General features: G+C 44.0%; 1 protein-coding gene and 1 long non-coding RNA gene across 3 annotated transcripts; one reads left to right on the top strand and one right to left on the bottom strand.

Annotated features, from left to right (window-relative positions):
- The first annotated feature begins 901 nt into the window (after positions 1-901).
- Positions 902-14,698, top strand: tecpr1b (tectonin beta-propeller repeat containing 1b). 2 transcript variants are annotated; one of them, XM_020636239.3, is made up of 26 exons: positions 902-1,055; positions 1,227-1,332; positions 2,160-2,395; positions 2,722-2,904; positions 3,018-3,140; positions 3,265-3,387; positions 3,981-4,155; positions 4,597-4,697; positions 4,803-4,904; positions 6,242-6,369; positions 7,501-8,114; positions 8,331-8,437; positions 9,105-9,260; positions 9,336-9,485; positions 9,604-9,761; positions 11,026-11,153; positions 11,513-11,606; positions 11,694-11,790; positions 11,886-11,965; positions 12,057-12,113; positions 12,227-12,401; positions 12,679-12,814; positions 12,928-13,020; positions 13,111-13,217; positions 13,332-13,451; positions 13,607-14,698. In XM_020636239.3, the coding sequence occupies exons 3-26, from the start codon at positions 2,168-2,170 to the stop codon at positions 13,748-13,750; spliced, it is 3,579 nt and encodes a 1,192-aa protein (XP_020491895.3). In that variant the 5' UTR covers positions 902-1,055; positions 1,227-1,332; positions 2,160-2,167; the 3' UTR covers positions 13,751-14,698. The 2 variants fall into 2 exon arrangements, with proteins under 2 accessions (XP_020491895.3, XP_065820920.1); XM_065964848.1 differs by lacking the exon at positions 1,227-1,332 and having other exon boundaries at positions 919-1,055.
- On the bottom strand, positions 3,221-6,332 carry LOC136183053 (uncharacterized). Its single transcript, XR_010668880.1, has 3 exons — positions 6,203-6,332; positions 3,974-4,182; positions 3,221-3,360 (listed from the first exon to the last, which is right to left on the bottom strand). It is a non-coding gene; the product is annotated as an uncharacterized lncRNA (long non-coding RNA).
- Positions 14,699-15,656: the final 958 nt, after the last annotated feature.

The raw sequence follows: 15,656 nt of genomic DNA, 5'->3' as shown, positions 1-15,656 counted from the left end.
AAGTCCATTGCATCTTTTGTACATTTAGAATTTTATAACATTTTGTTATATCATATATTTTAATTGCTTTTTATATTTTTAATCTAATTTTTTTTTACAGCAGGAGCACTGCTGATTGTTTTATAACCTTTCACGATTGTTGCTCAATGTCTAAATGCTAACTGTTTTGCTAAAACACCAAGTCACATTACTTGTGACCATATAGTGGGCAATAAAAAAACAGTATTCTGATTGGAAGCCAACAAAACAAGGACTCAACTAAGTATTTTTTTAAGTTAATACATAAAAAAAAGTAGGATGTACAAAACAATTATAACTATTTAAAATGTTTTTTTAAAGCCTTGAAACATTTTTCCAATTATTTCAGTAGCACCTGTCCTCCTGGTGGCGGCAGCATCTAACTGAGCATGCGCGGAATTATTACAATCTCTCTAACATGTTTCTGATTGGACAAATAAGACTTGTTGAAACTTTCGTTTGTTCTTCCCAGTATATATATACACACACACACACACACACACACACACACACACACACACACACACTGTAGGATAAATTGGGCTATTGAGCAAGCTAAAGAAAGGAGGTTCTTGGTTATGATTTTTAAGAAAGTGTCTTCACTATTCAGTCATTTATTTTCTTACTGGTTCTTGGCAATCTTTATGCAAAACAAACATGCAGTCTATTTTCTGCTTTAGATAAAATGTTGCCAAACAGGTAACGCCAACCCCGTGCTTCAATAATTAACTCGGTTGGCGCTGAATGAATTATTAAAATATGCGCGTCAATCTGAAGCGGTGCGTCGAGGAAAAAAAAAAAGAAACAGGTGCTCCGGTGTTCCACCAATAAGAAGACGAGATCCCGCCTCCTTGCAGAGTCTCAACCAATCAGGACGGCACTTCCTCCATTTCCTGTTGTGGTTGTGGACTCGGGGAGTTGGATAGAGAGAGAGCATTCCTCTGGTCCAGAATGACAATTAAACACCGCTGCAGGAATGTGCACGAATGACTTTACCTCTCCTGTGCACAGGTGTTGCTCATGACGCAGCCTCACAGGTAAGAAACTGTGACGTATTTGTAAACCTGTAAGTGTTAGCTCAGTGCTAACCGCAGCCTCTAATGTAAACAGCTTAGTGCCGACTTTGCGGCAAACGGCTCCATATCAGCTTTCTGTGTTATTATGCTGCATGGTGTTGTTGTTCAACGTGAGGTTTAAATGTGTTTTAGCATGGGCCTCGGAGACGGCAGGTATCAGCTGTTACACCTGATGCCATGACATGTTGATATTCCCTTGACAACCGCGGATCGGATCGGATATCCCACCTTTAATCAGGTAGGTCCGGAGTGTTTGTGATCCTGACTGGAGCATATGTTCACACAGCTCCATGCAATGGTAGTACTTTTATTCTGCAGAATACCATGACAATTAGATAGTTAGATTTTAAATATTTACCTCTACAGGTATTATTTTGGCTGATTTGTATTTGAGAATAAAAGTTAAAGCGACTGTTTTTAATCACATAAGTCTATATATTCAATCAAAGTGAGTCGATTTAAGGCCTGTTTGAATGTGTAGCAGTGACAGTCAATACTGTAGAGGATTAGTATCAGTCGATAAAGCAAGAGCTCAGGACTTCCGGTCAGAAACTTCAAATTAAAACTCCATAGCAACGGTGAAGCGCTCACTTGTAAGGAAAAATCTTCTTTTTTTTTTTTTTTTTTGAAGAAGTAAGACTTAAAATGAAATGATTGGAAATGCTAAAGGGAAACTCTAAAAAAGTGGTCAAAACTTTAAGGGGGAAGTTGAAATGAACAAATTCTGCTTTCTGTACAACTTTAAGATGAAAACAAATGAGTTCTGATAATCAAAGAAAACATGGGACAATTTTCTTTTTTACATTTAATTCAATTGTTTTGGTAAAATTTTGATTAAACATTCTCAAAATTTTGAAAAATTATTTAACACATAAACTGACAAACAGTAATAAACAAATAGAATAAATCTGTCCTTAACAAATAATCCATCTGTGCTTTTCACACGGACAAAACTGCAAAGATTGTTTTACTTCTATAGTTAATAGTCCTCATAATGGCATTCCAGGATGTTAGGTTGAAGTTCACGTGTATGAAATAACAACCTTCCCTCCTGTCTCTGTTCAGGGGTCATTATGCCCGCCATCACGCTGCTGTGGGCCGTGGACGTGTACGGCAGGGTGTACAGCCTCTCCACAGCCGGTCAGCGCTGGGAGCGAGCGGACGACCTGCTGCTGGAGCTGAAGAGGGTCACTGCAGGGAAGGGGCGCTGCTGGGGCATCGGCTGTGACCACCATGTTTACCTCAACATGATGCCCAGTGAGACCTCCATCCGCTACCGGGAGGAGACCTATGAAAACCAGGTCAGTCAAACTCACATGTACAACGCACAATGTAGCGCTGTATGTTGGTAATGCTAAAGTTGTTCTGTGTGTGTGTGTGTGTGTGTGTGTGTCTGTGTGTGTCTGTGTGTGTCTGTGTGTGTGTGTGTGTGTGTGTTTGTCTGTGTGTGTGTGTGTGTGTGTGTGTGTGTGTGTGTGTGTGTGTGTGTGTGTGTGTCTGTGTGTGTCTGTGTGTGTGTGACTGTGTGTGTGACTGTGTGTGTGTGTGTGTGTGTCTGTGTGTGTGTGTGTGTGTGTGTGTCTGTGTGTGACTGTGTGTGTGACTGTGTGTCTGTGTGTGTTTCCAGAGGTGGAACCCAGTCGACAGCTTCACTGACACACTGCTGCCCACCGACCGCTGGCCGTGGAGCGACGTGACCGGGATGAACCCTCAGCCGCTCCACAGCTTTCAGCTTCCCTCCAGAAGCTGGGAGTGGGAGGGGGACTGGTATGTGGACCAGAGCTGTGGAGGAGAACCCAGCCAGACCGGGGTACATTTGAAGTCTTTACTTTTTAGTGGTTTGCCATCTTTCCAATTTTAACTGATAAATGTTTTTTTCCCACACTCTGAACACTAAATCCAGCGGCTTGTGACTCTCCTCAGGGCTGGGAGTATGCAGTCGATTTCCCAGCAAACTTCTCCCCCGACAAGAAGTGGAACTCGTGTGTCCGTCGAAGGCGCTGGATCCGCTACAGGCGATACATCGCACAAGGCACCTGGGCCAAGGTTTGGACACTCTTTATTGACGCTTGTCTTGTGAAAGATTCTGTGAGTTTTAATCAAATACCTTTCAATGTAAAAAGTTTCGTAAAGGTCAGAGGGTTCATGTGAAGTCACTGTCTCTCTTCAGGTCCCGCTGGATAATCCCAGGAAGCCCCCGCTGCCGCTCTGTGACATCAGCTGTGGGGGTTGGGAGATGAGTGACCAGTCTGGAAGGTATCCTTACCTGTGGGGCGTGTCCCAACAAGGACAGGTGAGACTATTGGACAACACATCGATTCACAGGGCAGAACGATTGTGCCCAATGTACGGAGGATATAATCCACCAAACTGGATAACTATTCATGTCACCCCCACTTTCTCTCCCCTGGTTAAAAAAAAACACTCATCATATCACAAAGGTTTTTAGAGCAGGTGAAGTACACCTAGCTTTGTCTTCATTTCCTTTAACAGACATTTAGAAACAGTCAATTGTAATTAAAAAAAAGGTTAGGGTTGTAAATATTGCTGCTAATTTGTATCACATTTGGAAACTGGAGCTGATGTCTGGATGTCAGTAGGAGTGACTTTATTTTCTTGCCACTAGAGGGCAGCATGACTCCATGTCAATTCTGCATTTGAAACTTTAGAGTCCTTTTAATCGCATGAAATCTTTTTGAGTTATTTCAACAAAAACAAAGTTCATATAAAACTTTTCATTGTTTAATCTTCAATATAAAATGTTCTGTTCTTGCACACACATAAGTATCCTGTTTATACATTATATAAGTAAATCATTTTACTTAAGGAGAATGCTATGTGCTGTCCCATACAGTCCAATCTTTTAGCTGTGTTTGTACCCTGTAGGTGTGGTTCAGGGAGGGGATCCACCCTCGGGTCCCGGAGGGTACCTGCTGGGAGGAAGTTGAAGTACCCAAAGAGGTGGCTCAGCTGTCAGCCGGCCCCGGAGACCTGCTGTGGGCTTTGCTGTGGGACGGGAACCTGCTGGTCCGTACTGGCCTCACCTTGGACAGCCCGACTGGTCAGTGTTCACCGAACTTCACATTTACTTTTCCCCACAAAGAAAAAAACAAACAAACCACGACACAAACATGCCCTATGACCAATCAAAACAAAAAACAAAGCATCATATGATTTATAATCACCCAGGGTGTAACGTAATCTTTATTTTTAATAACCTCTTGTCTTTTTAGGAGCTTGTAATGCATTTTCTCTCAGTGGAAATTGCTTTGGATCAGAGCCATAAATGATCTCTGTTACAGCGTCATAATCTACAAAGCATTACTTCTCCACAGTCTTTTTAAATATCTTTGAAACAGGAGGGCGAACATACGCGTTTTATGATTACGAGGGAATTCTACGAGACACAACATTGACTGTAACCGTCATGCTGGTAGCTGTATAACACGAGGTCTAGACTTTGCTCAGCGTCAGTAACCACTTGATCTTCCTCCTCCATCAGGCACGTCGTGGGTGGAGGTGGAATCACCAGGAAAAGAGGTTGAAGCTCTTCATGTGGCTGTGGGAGTCAGTGTGGTCTGGTTGGTCACTAAAGACTACAAGGTGAACCAACACTCCTCACACATATATTTAAATCTCTGCAGAGTTCAGTTTACTGTCATCACAGCTATAACTTATGTGTTTATTTATTTGTGTGTGTGTTTAAAGGTGTGGTTTAGGCGCGGCGTGAACTCCCACAATCCCTGCGGCTCTGGTTGGATTGCCATCGGAGGGGAGATGATGATGGTGGATGTAGGACTCAACGATCAGGTTAAAAATGTTCTCCTGATAATGACATCATTGTTTTTTTTTTTTTGGATATGATACATTTTAGCGGGGATGCAGTAGCTCAGTCTGTAGGGACTTGGGTTGGGAGTTGGAGGGTTGCCGGTTCAAGTCCCGGAGTCCGGTCTGGTAGTACCAGGTCACTTTCTGAGCAGTGTGGAGGGGCCCTTGAGCAAGTCACTCTTTCATGTGCAGCCCCTCACTCTGTCTATCTCTACATAAAACTACATTTTTGTTGTTTGTTTTATAAATTGTTTAAAAGAAAACTAAATATTGCAGTCCATTCAAAACTTAAAGGTAAACTCCCACACACTGACTAACTTGCAAAAAGACATTTGACAACATTTTGGTACTACACCTTTGTCGGCCTGATCAGAATTACAAGTAGTCACTATTTGCATTCATTGTGATTGAACTATGTGATTATTAATACTACTGAAGGAGGTTTTCAAAATGACTCGATGACAAAAGTTTAGGTTGAAGTTAAAACAGATTTGATCAGCATTTTATGATATTTAATCACACAGATCTATACCATAGACTGTAAATATTAACTTCCATACAGAAATGTTGTATCATTAACGATAACATTTTATTTCAGTGTCTCTGTTTTCTATTATTCCTTTAATCCTTCCTGCTGCTTTTTTTTCTGACCCACTTTGTCTCTCTACTCGAGTCACTATAGCCTGGACGTTGGATCTGGTTTCAGGTTAAGCCAGATCTGGGCCCCCTTCGCTCTGTATCTCACTCCTGAAGACTTTGCTAGCACTGCAAACTCATTTCTCACACCTCCTCCCCTTCTCTCTCTCTCACCCCTGTCCCCCCTCCTCCTGCAGCCTCGAGTCCCGTCCTGTAACTCGAGTACAGACGATCCAGCCAATGTCCCAGCAGCAGTAGCAGCACCTCAGGCCCAGCCTTATATATCCCCAGACTATATCCCCACTGGCCTGACATATGGGAGACTCCCTAATTAGAAGCTGGCCAAGGCCTCGTCATCATATCCCATATTTCATATTGCCGGGCTGTAATTATGGGTATGGCTTGTGTGAGGTGGCAGGCGCCAGTGTTACAGTATATGTCCTTATAAAGTCACAGTCGCCTGTGTCCTAATAGTGCCTCTGATACGTCTGTGAGGACTAATACACGTTTTATAGTGACATTCATTAGGATTCTGACGCATTATTTCCTCTTATGGTGTTACTGTTTTTTTTCAGGAGCGGCCTAATAAAGAGATCAGACATGCTACAACAGGTGTTTTTGTGTGTGCGATTGTTTCCTCTCACCTTTGCTCTTCATTGTTGTCCTCTGTGTTCTCCCGTCAGGTGTGGGCGGTAGGCGAGGACCGCGGCCTGTATTTCAGGATGGGTGTGACCCCGTCTGAACCCAGCGGGAGCGGCTGGATTCCCGTCTCTGCCCAGTGGGGGAACAGTAAAGAAGTTCTACCAGCCAGGTCAGTACGGTTGTCTGAGTAAGGTGCTTTGAGGTGTCCCGGTTATTTAAAGCATTGGCACATGGGTCAACGTATACGAGGACATGAGATCTCAGCCTGTAAGCACTTTGTTTTCTCTTTAAAGTTTCTCAGATTAAATATGATGGACTCAAACAAATGTTTTTTTAGCCAAAGAGGAATCGTGAAAAGGTTTACTCCAATCAAAGCAGTCGTTAACGGTTAACTCCAGATAACAGATTTATTTCACTGATGTCTAAAGCTGGTGCTTCAGAGCGCTTTTTCAGTTCAGGAAGTTTTGCAGCTTAACTCTTATAATAGAAACAGAGGAGCATAACTGAGAAATATATTGATGAATATCACATGAGCCCCTTTTCGACTTCAGGAACTTTCCCCCGGAATTAAAGGCCTTTTAGAGAACTACATGCATTTCAACTAAAGGAACTGGGGTCTTCAATTAGTTCTGGGGTAAATAATGGGGGGTAGTACTTTCCAAAGGTCCAGAGAATTTGGGGGCAGGGCCTGCAGCGTTGAACGTCTCTGATTGGTCAGGCACAGGCACATGTAGTGTTAGGTATCGTCTCTGATTGGCTGGGTACTTTTAGGTAACCCTCCAATAAAACAACAAAGACAATCTTACTTATACTTTCAGCAGATCTTGTTTGATCAGCAACCAAAGAAGATGAATATTGATACTGAAAGTCTGGAGGAACATAACCACATTTTAGATAGAAACTAACGTTATCATTCCGTGCATATTCTTCCTCTAATTATGAGCGAATGTAACTGTTATCTAGGAATGTACACCTTTTATTATTATAAGGTATCACACTCTCAAACTGTGATGTCAGCAAGGAAGTGTTTGAATGCTTTGATCAGCTGTTATCTCACAGCAGGACACAGGTTATCAAGTATTTGATTGTACCTGTAGAAATCGTTCTTGGTGATATCTTCAGTTGTTTATGTTTTAGACCAGGAGCCTAGCAGCTCTACCTAAGAAAAGCATTTTAATTTCCCACACTGCCTTCTCGCCTCCTAATACTCGATATGAAGTCATTTTTTCAATGCTTGAAATCAACCTGACTATTTTTCTAATCCTCCCTCCTCCTTCCACTTGTGTTTGTCTTTTATTAGGAATGAGTGTGAGTTAAGCACCCAGCTGACCGAGGCCTCGAGGGGCTCAGTGTTGAGCTGCACGGACTCAGACTCAGAGTTGGGACCCGCTGAGCCACAAAACAGCCGCAATGACACGCCGGTCCCGGAGGCAGCGGCCCCTTCTGTGGTCCCTCTGGGGGCGGCTGACACACCTTCACCTCCCCTGAACACAGAGGACACTCCGTCAGCCCTCCTCCTGGACGCCCCCAAACCCTTCATCCCCGCGAGCGACAGCTTCATCAACAGCCTGGTGTCAGACCGCGACAGGACCTCCACACAGCCGGCGTCCATCGCAGAGGCCCCTCGGGAGGACGGCGAGGAGACGTCCCCGGCCCCCGTCCTGCTGACCCCTGTGGCGGCGGGACAAGACGTGCCGTGGATGAATGTAGATCTGGAGGGGGCGGAAGCAGCTCGCAGTGCACACGCATTGGGGCTCTCATCAGGGGACGCCGGTGCTGCGGCCACATACGCCCTCGGGACTCTGGAGACTTCTCAGGCTGTGGGGGAAGAGGATGGACCGGTGTGGGCCTGGATCTCCGGTGGAGGCTGCGATGTGGACGCAGAGTCACAGATCAGCTGGCTCAGTTCCTCAGGTATGTGGAAAAACTAGTGTACAATTATTTCACACATAAGAGTCATGAATGTTCTCAACTCAAACTTTCAAAATCAAAAACACTTGAGGTGATTGTCCGTTTTATTTCTATCCATGTTGTTTGAATGTCGTAAACTCTGTGTCTGCTTTAGAGATAACTCCCATGTGTCATCACTCAGCTCATCCATCTACCTCTGTGTGTCTGTGTCTCCATCAGGTCCCCTCACCAGCTCCCTGTCACTGACTCCGGTTCAGTCAGCAGCCTGGAGCGAGCAGCCGGAGCACAAAGAGGAGATCAGCAAGAAACCGCTGGAGAGGAGCAACGTGAGACTGCTTTTATCTTGATTATTAATGAACTAATGTTTATCTTACAGCCTCCTGTGTGAGGTTTTTAACTGGATATCTAACAGACTAAGATTAATCTTAACTGGATGTTGATCTTCTACAAAGTCCAGTTGTCTTTGGATCAAGATTTGAATGACCATCAAGAAGAAGATTGATAGTTTCCACATAGTTCTTTTTTTTAAATGGCAGAAACAGCTGCCACACTGTAGATGTCGGACTAGGTGATAAATTGCACGCTGCAGAACGAGCCTTTGTTTACATTTTTCACAGAAAAAGATCAACAGTGAGTAATACCATTTGTCTGCTGAAATGAATCAGGATGAGTCTGAAAATATTCCAGCAGACAGGATCAGCAAAGACATCAGATTGGTCCACAGGGAGGCCAAAACCAACACAAACCCAAATATCCTCACAGGAGCTATGAGCAGTTTTCTTTTGTATGAGAAATAAACATTCATGTCACATTTACAGAGAGTCTTTCATGGTGAACAAACGGTGTTGCACAGGCTCAGTAAGTCAGCATCTGTGTACACTCACTGCAAGAGGATCACCCTAAAGTAGGAGTGCACAGAGAGAGGGTGTGTGGGATGTTAAGGTTCCATGTCTCTGTCATCTCTTTGTCTCATCTTCCCGTGTCTGTCCTCAGTCTGTGTGGGTACGTAAAGGTTCGCTGCGCTGGTGGAGAGACTGGAAGCCTCAGCGCTGGGTGGATGTGGGTGTAGCCCTGGAACAGTCAACCAAACCCGACGGGAGGAAGGACAGCATCTTCTTTGTCTACTACACACAGTACGATGAGAAAAAGGTTGGTTCAGCTGTAATATTGTTAAATCCTCGTTTGTACTTTCTACTCAAAAGTGTCCCCCTTTTTCTCTTTCAGTACCTTCATGTGTTTATAAACGAGGTGACGGCGCTGGTTCCGGTGCTCAGGGACTCCCACCATGCCTTCGCTGTGTACACGGCCCAGAGGACCAAGCAGAGGTGGCCTCTGGTCCTGGCGGCACAAACTGAGAGGGACATGAATGAATGGGTAAAAAATAAACATACAAAACACAGAATCAACTTTATGAACCTCTAAGGTCTCTCCAGCTGAAGCCCATTTCTGATCACATGTCCTGTTGTCTCCCGGTCCTGTCCTGCATGTTTAGCTTAGCTTGTTGTCTGACTGTTGCTGTGAGTGTCGGGGGATCACAGGACCCCCGTCCAGACACGCCCTGTGGTCCACGACCTCAAAGGGAGACATCATGGTCCACGAGCCGTCCTTCTCTCTGGAGGCTCCTGCTCAGACACCAGCCTGTGACCTCATGTGAGACTTTTTTTTAATCAGTTTTATTTGTATTTATTTACAGGTTTCAGTTTTACAATTTTTCTTTCTACAAAACAACACATGTACAGTACAAGACAAACAAACAACAGAATCAGGGCAGCCAGTATCACAGTAGTAACATCTCGGGAGCCAGCTGGGACGACTCAGATGTCTGAAGGCAAAAAAACTTCAAGTTGAACACCAAGACAACTGGAGCTGCTCCAGTATGGCAAAAACCACCATTCTGATTATTTTGATTGCTATTGACATCATGATAATTAAACACAGTTATGCAATGATTTTACAACATCTGCATCACCTACATTAGAACGCTCTGAACACTAAGAAAAACAAACAATAAATCAGTGAAATCATATATAAATAATGATATATAATAATACAAAGAAAATCAAATAAATTTACCTTGTTTTTTAGATAGTGTCGATGTTCTCTTGTGTCCAAAACAAACCTATAATATAATGTTTTTCACACATCACAACACCTATGATCATGAAGAGCAGAACACAGCATGCAGCACAGTGTAATCATTTACTCTACATCGTCTTGTTTCATGATCATGGGAAGCCAAATTCTTGATTTAAATTCGATGAATTGTCCTGCACTAAGACCAGCTCCTCTAACCGGGAAGGCAGGGGTCTCTATGTCTGTAGACTTGTTTGACGCTGTGCCAAGAAATGTCTCCAAACACCCAGAATGTGCTCTTTGTAGTAGGTTTGTGCAGAAGCAGTTTTTCCAGTCGTATAACAGACAACATGTCCTAAAGCCAGAGCAAGAAGCAGGGTGTTGAGGTAGACTTCCACGTTTTTCCTGCAAACCCCTGATACAGTTCCCAGATGCAGAGCAATCTGCAAACTGCATGTGAGCTTGTTAAGTGTCTGCAGAGCCTCCAAAGACGGCCAGGTTGTATTTGGGCTGAAGATCTCTGGAATAGGCTTTTGAAAAAACACATAAACTGACGACCTAAAGTCGCATAAGACAGAGAAAATCCAAAAAAAGATGAACCCTCAGCAGAGCAACACCTGTAGATTTGATTTCATTCTCTACTTCTTTAATCAGCTGTCCTCTCTCTCTCTCTCTCTTTAAACTCTGCATCGTGTCATGTTGCTAACATTGCTTACTCACCGCTCCGCCTGCTGGAAGTGTGTCACACTCCTGCTGCTCATCTGTATGTCTTTCACTTTGCTCTGTGTGCATGAACACTACAGTTGCTAACACTGGGTGCTTCCGCTGTGTGGTGCTGCAGGTTCTGGCGGCAGGTCCCAGGTCACCTGCGCTGCGTAGAGTCAAGCAGTCTAGGGCTGGTGTGGGGCATCGGGTGGGACGGCACTGCCTGGGTCTACAGCGGGCGCTTTGGGCACCAAGCCACCCCGGGTAATCAAGGCCCTGTGGACATTTTTATATAGATGTCATCTTCTCCTTTCTTTGATAAATATATAAATACATTTGAGTCCTGCATACTCCTGATTATTATTATTATAATAATTGTTTAGTTATTCTCGCTGGAGCTGGAGCGATTTTAATATATCATAATTTAGAAGGAAACTAGGCTAAGGCTGTTTGCTTTGGGTGTATTTTTACACATACCAGTGCATTTTCTTCTTGCTAACAGCTTGTAGTAATGTGTGCAAGTACCTAAGCACGGTCTGTTGTAGCTACAGAGACATGCATATATGCAAAAAGACGTCAAGGTATTTAGCTGTCTATCATTACATCGTGTGTGTTCTCTGCAGGAGATGAGGTTGAGATGCACCAGCAGACTGATGTCAGGAGTGTTCATGTGTACGAGAATCAAAGATGGAACCCAATGACAGGATATACAGACAAGTAAAAACCATTATTTAAACACATCGAGTTTATCTCCATTCTCTTTGAATTCTTAGAATTATAATAGTTGGTATTTTCTGGTTCCAGAGGACTTCCTACAGACCGCCCTATGTGGAGCGATGAGAGCGGCCTGAAGGAGTGCACCAAAGGAAACACACACCCGCCCTCCCCTCAGTGGTCCTGGGTAGGTGGAATGGTTTGAAAGTGACTCCTGCGTACACACACTTTATTTCTTGTTTCATCATGAGCTCATTCTCCATCACCTGTGTGTGCATTCAGGTGTCAGAGTGGGCGGTGGACTACAACGTTCCTGGAGGGACGGACAAAGAGGGCTGGCAGTACGCCGCGGACTTCCCTGTGTACGTTATTTATTTTTTTTATTACCAGGATTTTGTCTCGATGAACACACCTCACTGTAAGAGAAACTGTCTAACCTTCTGTCTCCTGCAGGACATTTCATGGCCACAAAACCATGAAAGACTTTGTAAGACGCAGAAGATGGACCAGGTGATCACACACACACACACACACACACACACACACGCACACACACACATTCTGTAGCTCATAACTCGTTATTTTCTCAGCATAAAAACAATCACATATTCTGGTTATTACAGGAAGTGTAAACTCTCGCTGAGAGGTCCATGGCTGCAGGTCCCGCCCATTTCTCTGAGTGACATCTCTGTGATGCCGTGTCTGGCACAGAGCAGCATGGAGCAGGTCCCCGTGTGGGCGCTCAATGATAAAGGAGATGTTCTGTGTCGACTGGGAGTCAGCCCCCAAAACCCAGCGGTGAGAAAAACAAAAACTTCTTGAAAATGTCTCTGTAATGGTAAAATGTGTATTTATTAACATCGGTGTTTCTGAAGGGTTAGTTTAAAGTCGGGGAATAATTAACTCTACATCTATGCTTCGGCATTTGGATGAAAACATTTCTGACACGTTCAAATTCTGACATCATTCCTGAAGCTACCTTCAGCATAATCGAGGCAACGCCTGCAAGCGAGTTCATGCAGACAGCTTGAGCTGCACATATTTAATCTAATTTCACTGGGTTTTGATTTCACAGGGCAGCTCCTGGCTGCATGTGGGCACAGACCAGCCCTTTAAGTCCATTTCCATCGGCGGAGCCAACCAGGTGTGGGCCATCGCCAAAGATGGAGCTGTTTTCTACAGAGGATCTGTCTCTCCACAGAACCCTGCAGGTCAGTTGAAGATATGAAACTCAATGCATCATATATGCAGGACATCATTTCAAAATGTTCAAATATTAATCTCCCGCTTCTATAGAAAACATAACTATCTTGTCCCCCTACAGGAGAATGCTGGTACCACATCCCGTCCCCGCTCAGACAGACTCTCACTCAGCTGTCTGTGGGGAGGACCTCCGTGTTTGCTGTGGATGAAAACAGTGAGGAGAAGTTAACACCATGTTTTTATTTTCATTAGATTGGGTTGGATTTAATCGACTAAAGTGCGACCCTCCTCTGTCTTCATTTAGGTAACTTGTGGTTTAGACAAGGCCTCACCCCCAGCTACCCTCAGGGCTCCGCCTGGGAGCTGATCTCTAACAACGTCACCAAGGTTTCTGTGGGACCGCTGGACCAGGTGGGTCATACTGCCTCTGTCTAAGAGACTGAAGTCAGGCAGGAGTTAATGTGGGAGCTGACTTTATCTGGTGATAAATAATGGATTCTTTTTTGGGTTCTGTATTCTCTGCAGGTGTGGATCATAGCAGACGGGGTTCCAGGTTTCACATCGGAGACCCCTGGAGCTGTCTGCCACAGGCTGGGGGTGGGACCCATGCAACCCAAGGGCCAGGGTTGGGACTATGGAATAGGAGTGAGTTCATCATTACATGTTCCTTCCCTTTCCTTAAATTTCAGGGATATTTTAAATAGTTTCTGGACAACAATGCATTTTGAATTATATAGAATTATCACCATCTTACATCACTTTTAGGTTCTAACAGTCATTGATGTGTGTTACATTTTCAGGGAGGCTGGGAGCACATCAGTGTGAGGGGAAACTCAGCAGAGGCTCCTCGGGCCCCCCATCTTCCTGCTGCAGGACCCCCACGCAGCCCGCTCCCCCACCAGCGTCCTCCTGCACAAGTGAACGGGAACGCTGTGGGTGTGTAACGCCCCTCACACGTCTCCTCCTCCTCCTCCTCTTCTTCCTCTTCCTGCAGCCCTGTTTGTGCCTGGATCAAACGTTTGTGTGTCGTCAGACCGCTCCCACAGGCCCGCACCCCCCTTTCTCGTAGAGGGGAGTGCACAATCATTCAAACCACCGAGTTTAGACTTCAGTATGTTGGTTTGGATTTGATGGATGGATGAATGTTTCCTCCTGGCTTGTTCCCCAGGCAGAGACCGGGTCAGAGCGCAGCGATCGAAAAAGAGAGCACAAGAGCATTTAAGTAGAAGGACCTGGATGTCATGTAGGATATAACAAAACATGGGAGTGCATGTGTTTGCTCTTACCAGGCTTTAGCTACTGGGTGATTTGGGACCTAGCAATAGCTTTTACTATAATGAACAATCTCCTGTGAAAACCTGAGCGGGCGGGACTTTGATAAAGGGCTAAGGCTCGGGTACCGGACTAACTTCAAACTCACAATCCCACTGTAGCCTGAACTGTTTCTAGACTCTTTGTTTTGTTTGTTCTTGCCTGTCAGATGTTTGCATGTGGTTTTTATTTATTTATGTATTTATTTATTTATGAAGCATTTGTTGAATTGTCTTTCAGTGTTTGCAATGGAGTGTCTTTTTTCCGCCCTTGTTGCTACGTCGAGCCTTTTTAATAATCAAAGGTTTCTCTAAAAAATGATGACTGGCACAAAAAATGAAATCTTCATCCTTCAGGAAAATCAAAACTCTCTTTAATTACAGCAATGGGAGGGACAGAGAACATTTACATTTACCTCTCTATCGCCTACAATAAGAAAAGTTCTTCCTGTTCCGTGTTTTCTCCGTCCAGCGTGACATGACCGTGACTGTTGAAGCTGCACAGCAGGTCTGAGTGTCACCAGAGCTCGACATTCATCCTACAGGGGCATTGAAATGTGAAATAAACATCTCAAAACATGACATGTCCGCTTGTATTTGTTCATTATTTAAGTTATTCTTATGGAAGTAAATGAATTGTGTGGATGAAAGTTTAATTATGAAAACAGCTGTTATATATACAGACGTTGACAGAATTCAAAGACATGCGGGGTACATATGAACCTTCACCCTGAAGACCACCATCATCCAAACTCTTCATGATCTTGTCAAATTTCATCCAATCAACTCAATATTCTTCTTCTGATGCTTATTTATTATTGTATAGGAATTTGTATTAGGAAGATTCGATGGCCTTGTGTTGTTTTTCAAAGAAGGTGTCCTGACCCAACGAGGGGTCGCCAGGGGGTTCAAGGGCAGAGTTCTAGAAACTTTGAGGGAAGAGAGAGGGAAATAGAACAAAAATAAAAATCCACTAACAACATCATTTGTGTAAATAACATAAAAATTCAATCTGAGATCTTTTTAATCACTGCATATCAAATTATGTTCTATTGATTGATGGAAAGACTGAACAAAAACAACATATGGAATAAAATAAACAAACGTATAAATTGTTAATATATGTCAGGAAATTTATTTTAAAAAAATGGAATATCAGATGTTTTGATAATTGACATCATAATGTAAAGGAAAGGGAAAGGGATTGAAGACATCTTGCAATTGAGGGGTCCTTGGCATGGCAAAGTTTGGGAACATGTGGCCTAGTGGTTAGTTAGTGCACCATATGTACAGAGGCTGTAGTCCTTGAAGCGGGAGGCCAGGGTCCAAAGGGGGATTGGAAGTTTGAATGCAGCACAAAACACTGACGGAGCAGAGGGAGGGGCCGGAAATCTAGCACCACCAAACTGGGAGGATGAGTTTGATGATGAGGATGAACCAGCTCGAGCCGTCTGCCTGAACTTTCTGTCCCCTTACCACCACCACAGGAATAATATTCAACATCCTCTGAGCAGGTTTCTGTACCGACCGGTCTCAACAT

The sequence above is a fragment of the Labrus bergylta genome, chromosome 16 (genome assembly GCF_963930695.1).
Source record: "Labrus bergylta chromosome 16, fLabBer1.1, whole genome shotgun sequence".
NCBI classification, from domain to species: Eukaryota; Metazoa; Chordata; class Actinopteri; order Labriformes; family Labridae; genus Labrus; species Labrus bergylta.
The sequence above is the reverse complement of the archived record's forward strand: the minus strand, read 5'-3'. Positions and strand labels throughout refer to the sequence as shown.

Coding starts and splice junctions, on each gene's coding strand:
- tecpr1b (XM_020636239.3), top strand. CDS start 2,168: ATGCCCGCCATCACGCTGCTGTGGGCCGTGGACGTGTACGGCAGGGTG. Junction 2,905..3,017: donor GAGAACCCAGCCAGACCGGG/GTACATTTGAAG, acceptor GACTCTCCTCAG/GGCTGGGAGTATGCAGTCGA. Junction 3,141..3,264: donor CACAAGGCACCTGGGCCAAG/GTTTGGACACTC, acceptor GTCTCTCTTCAG/GTCCCGCTGGATAATCCCAG.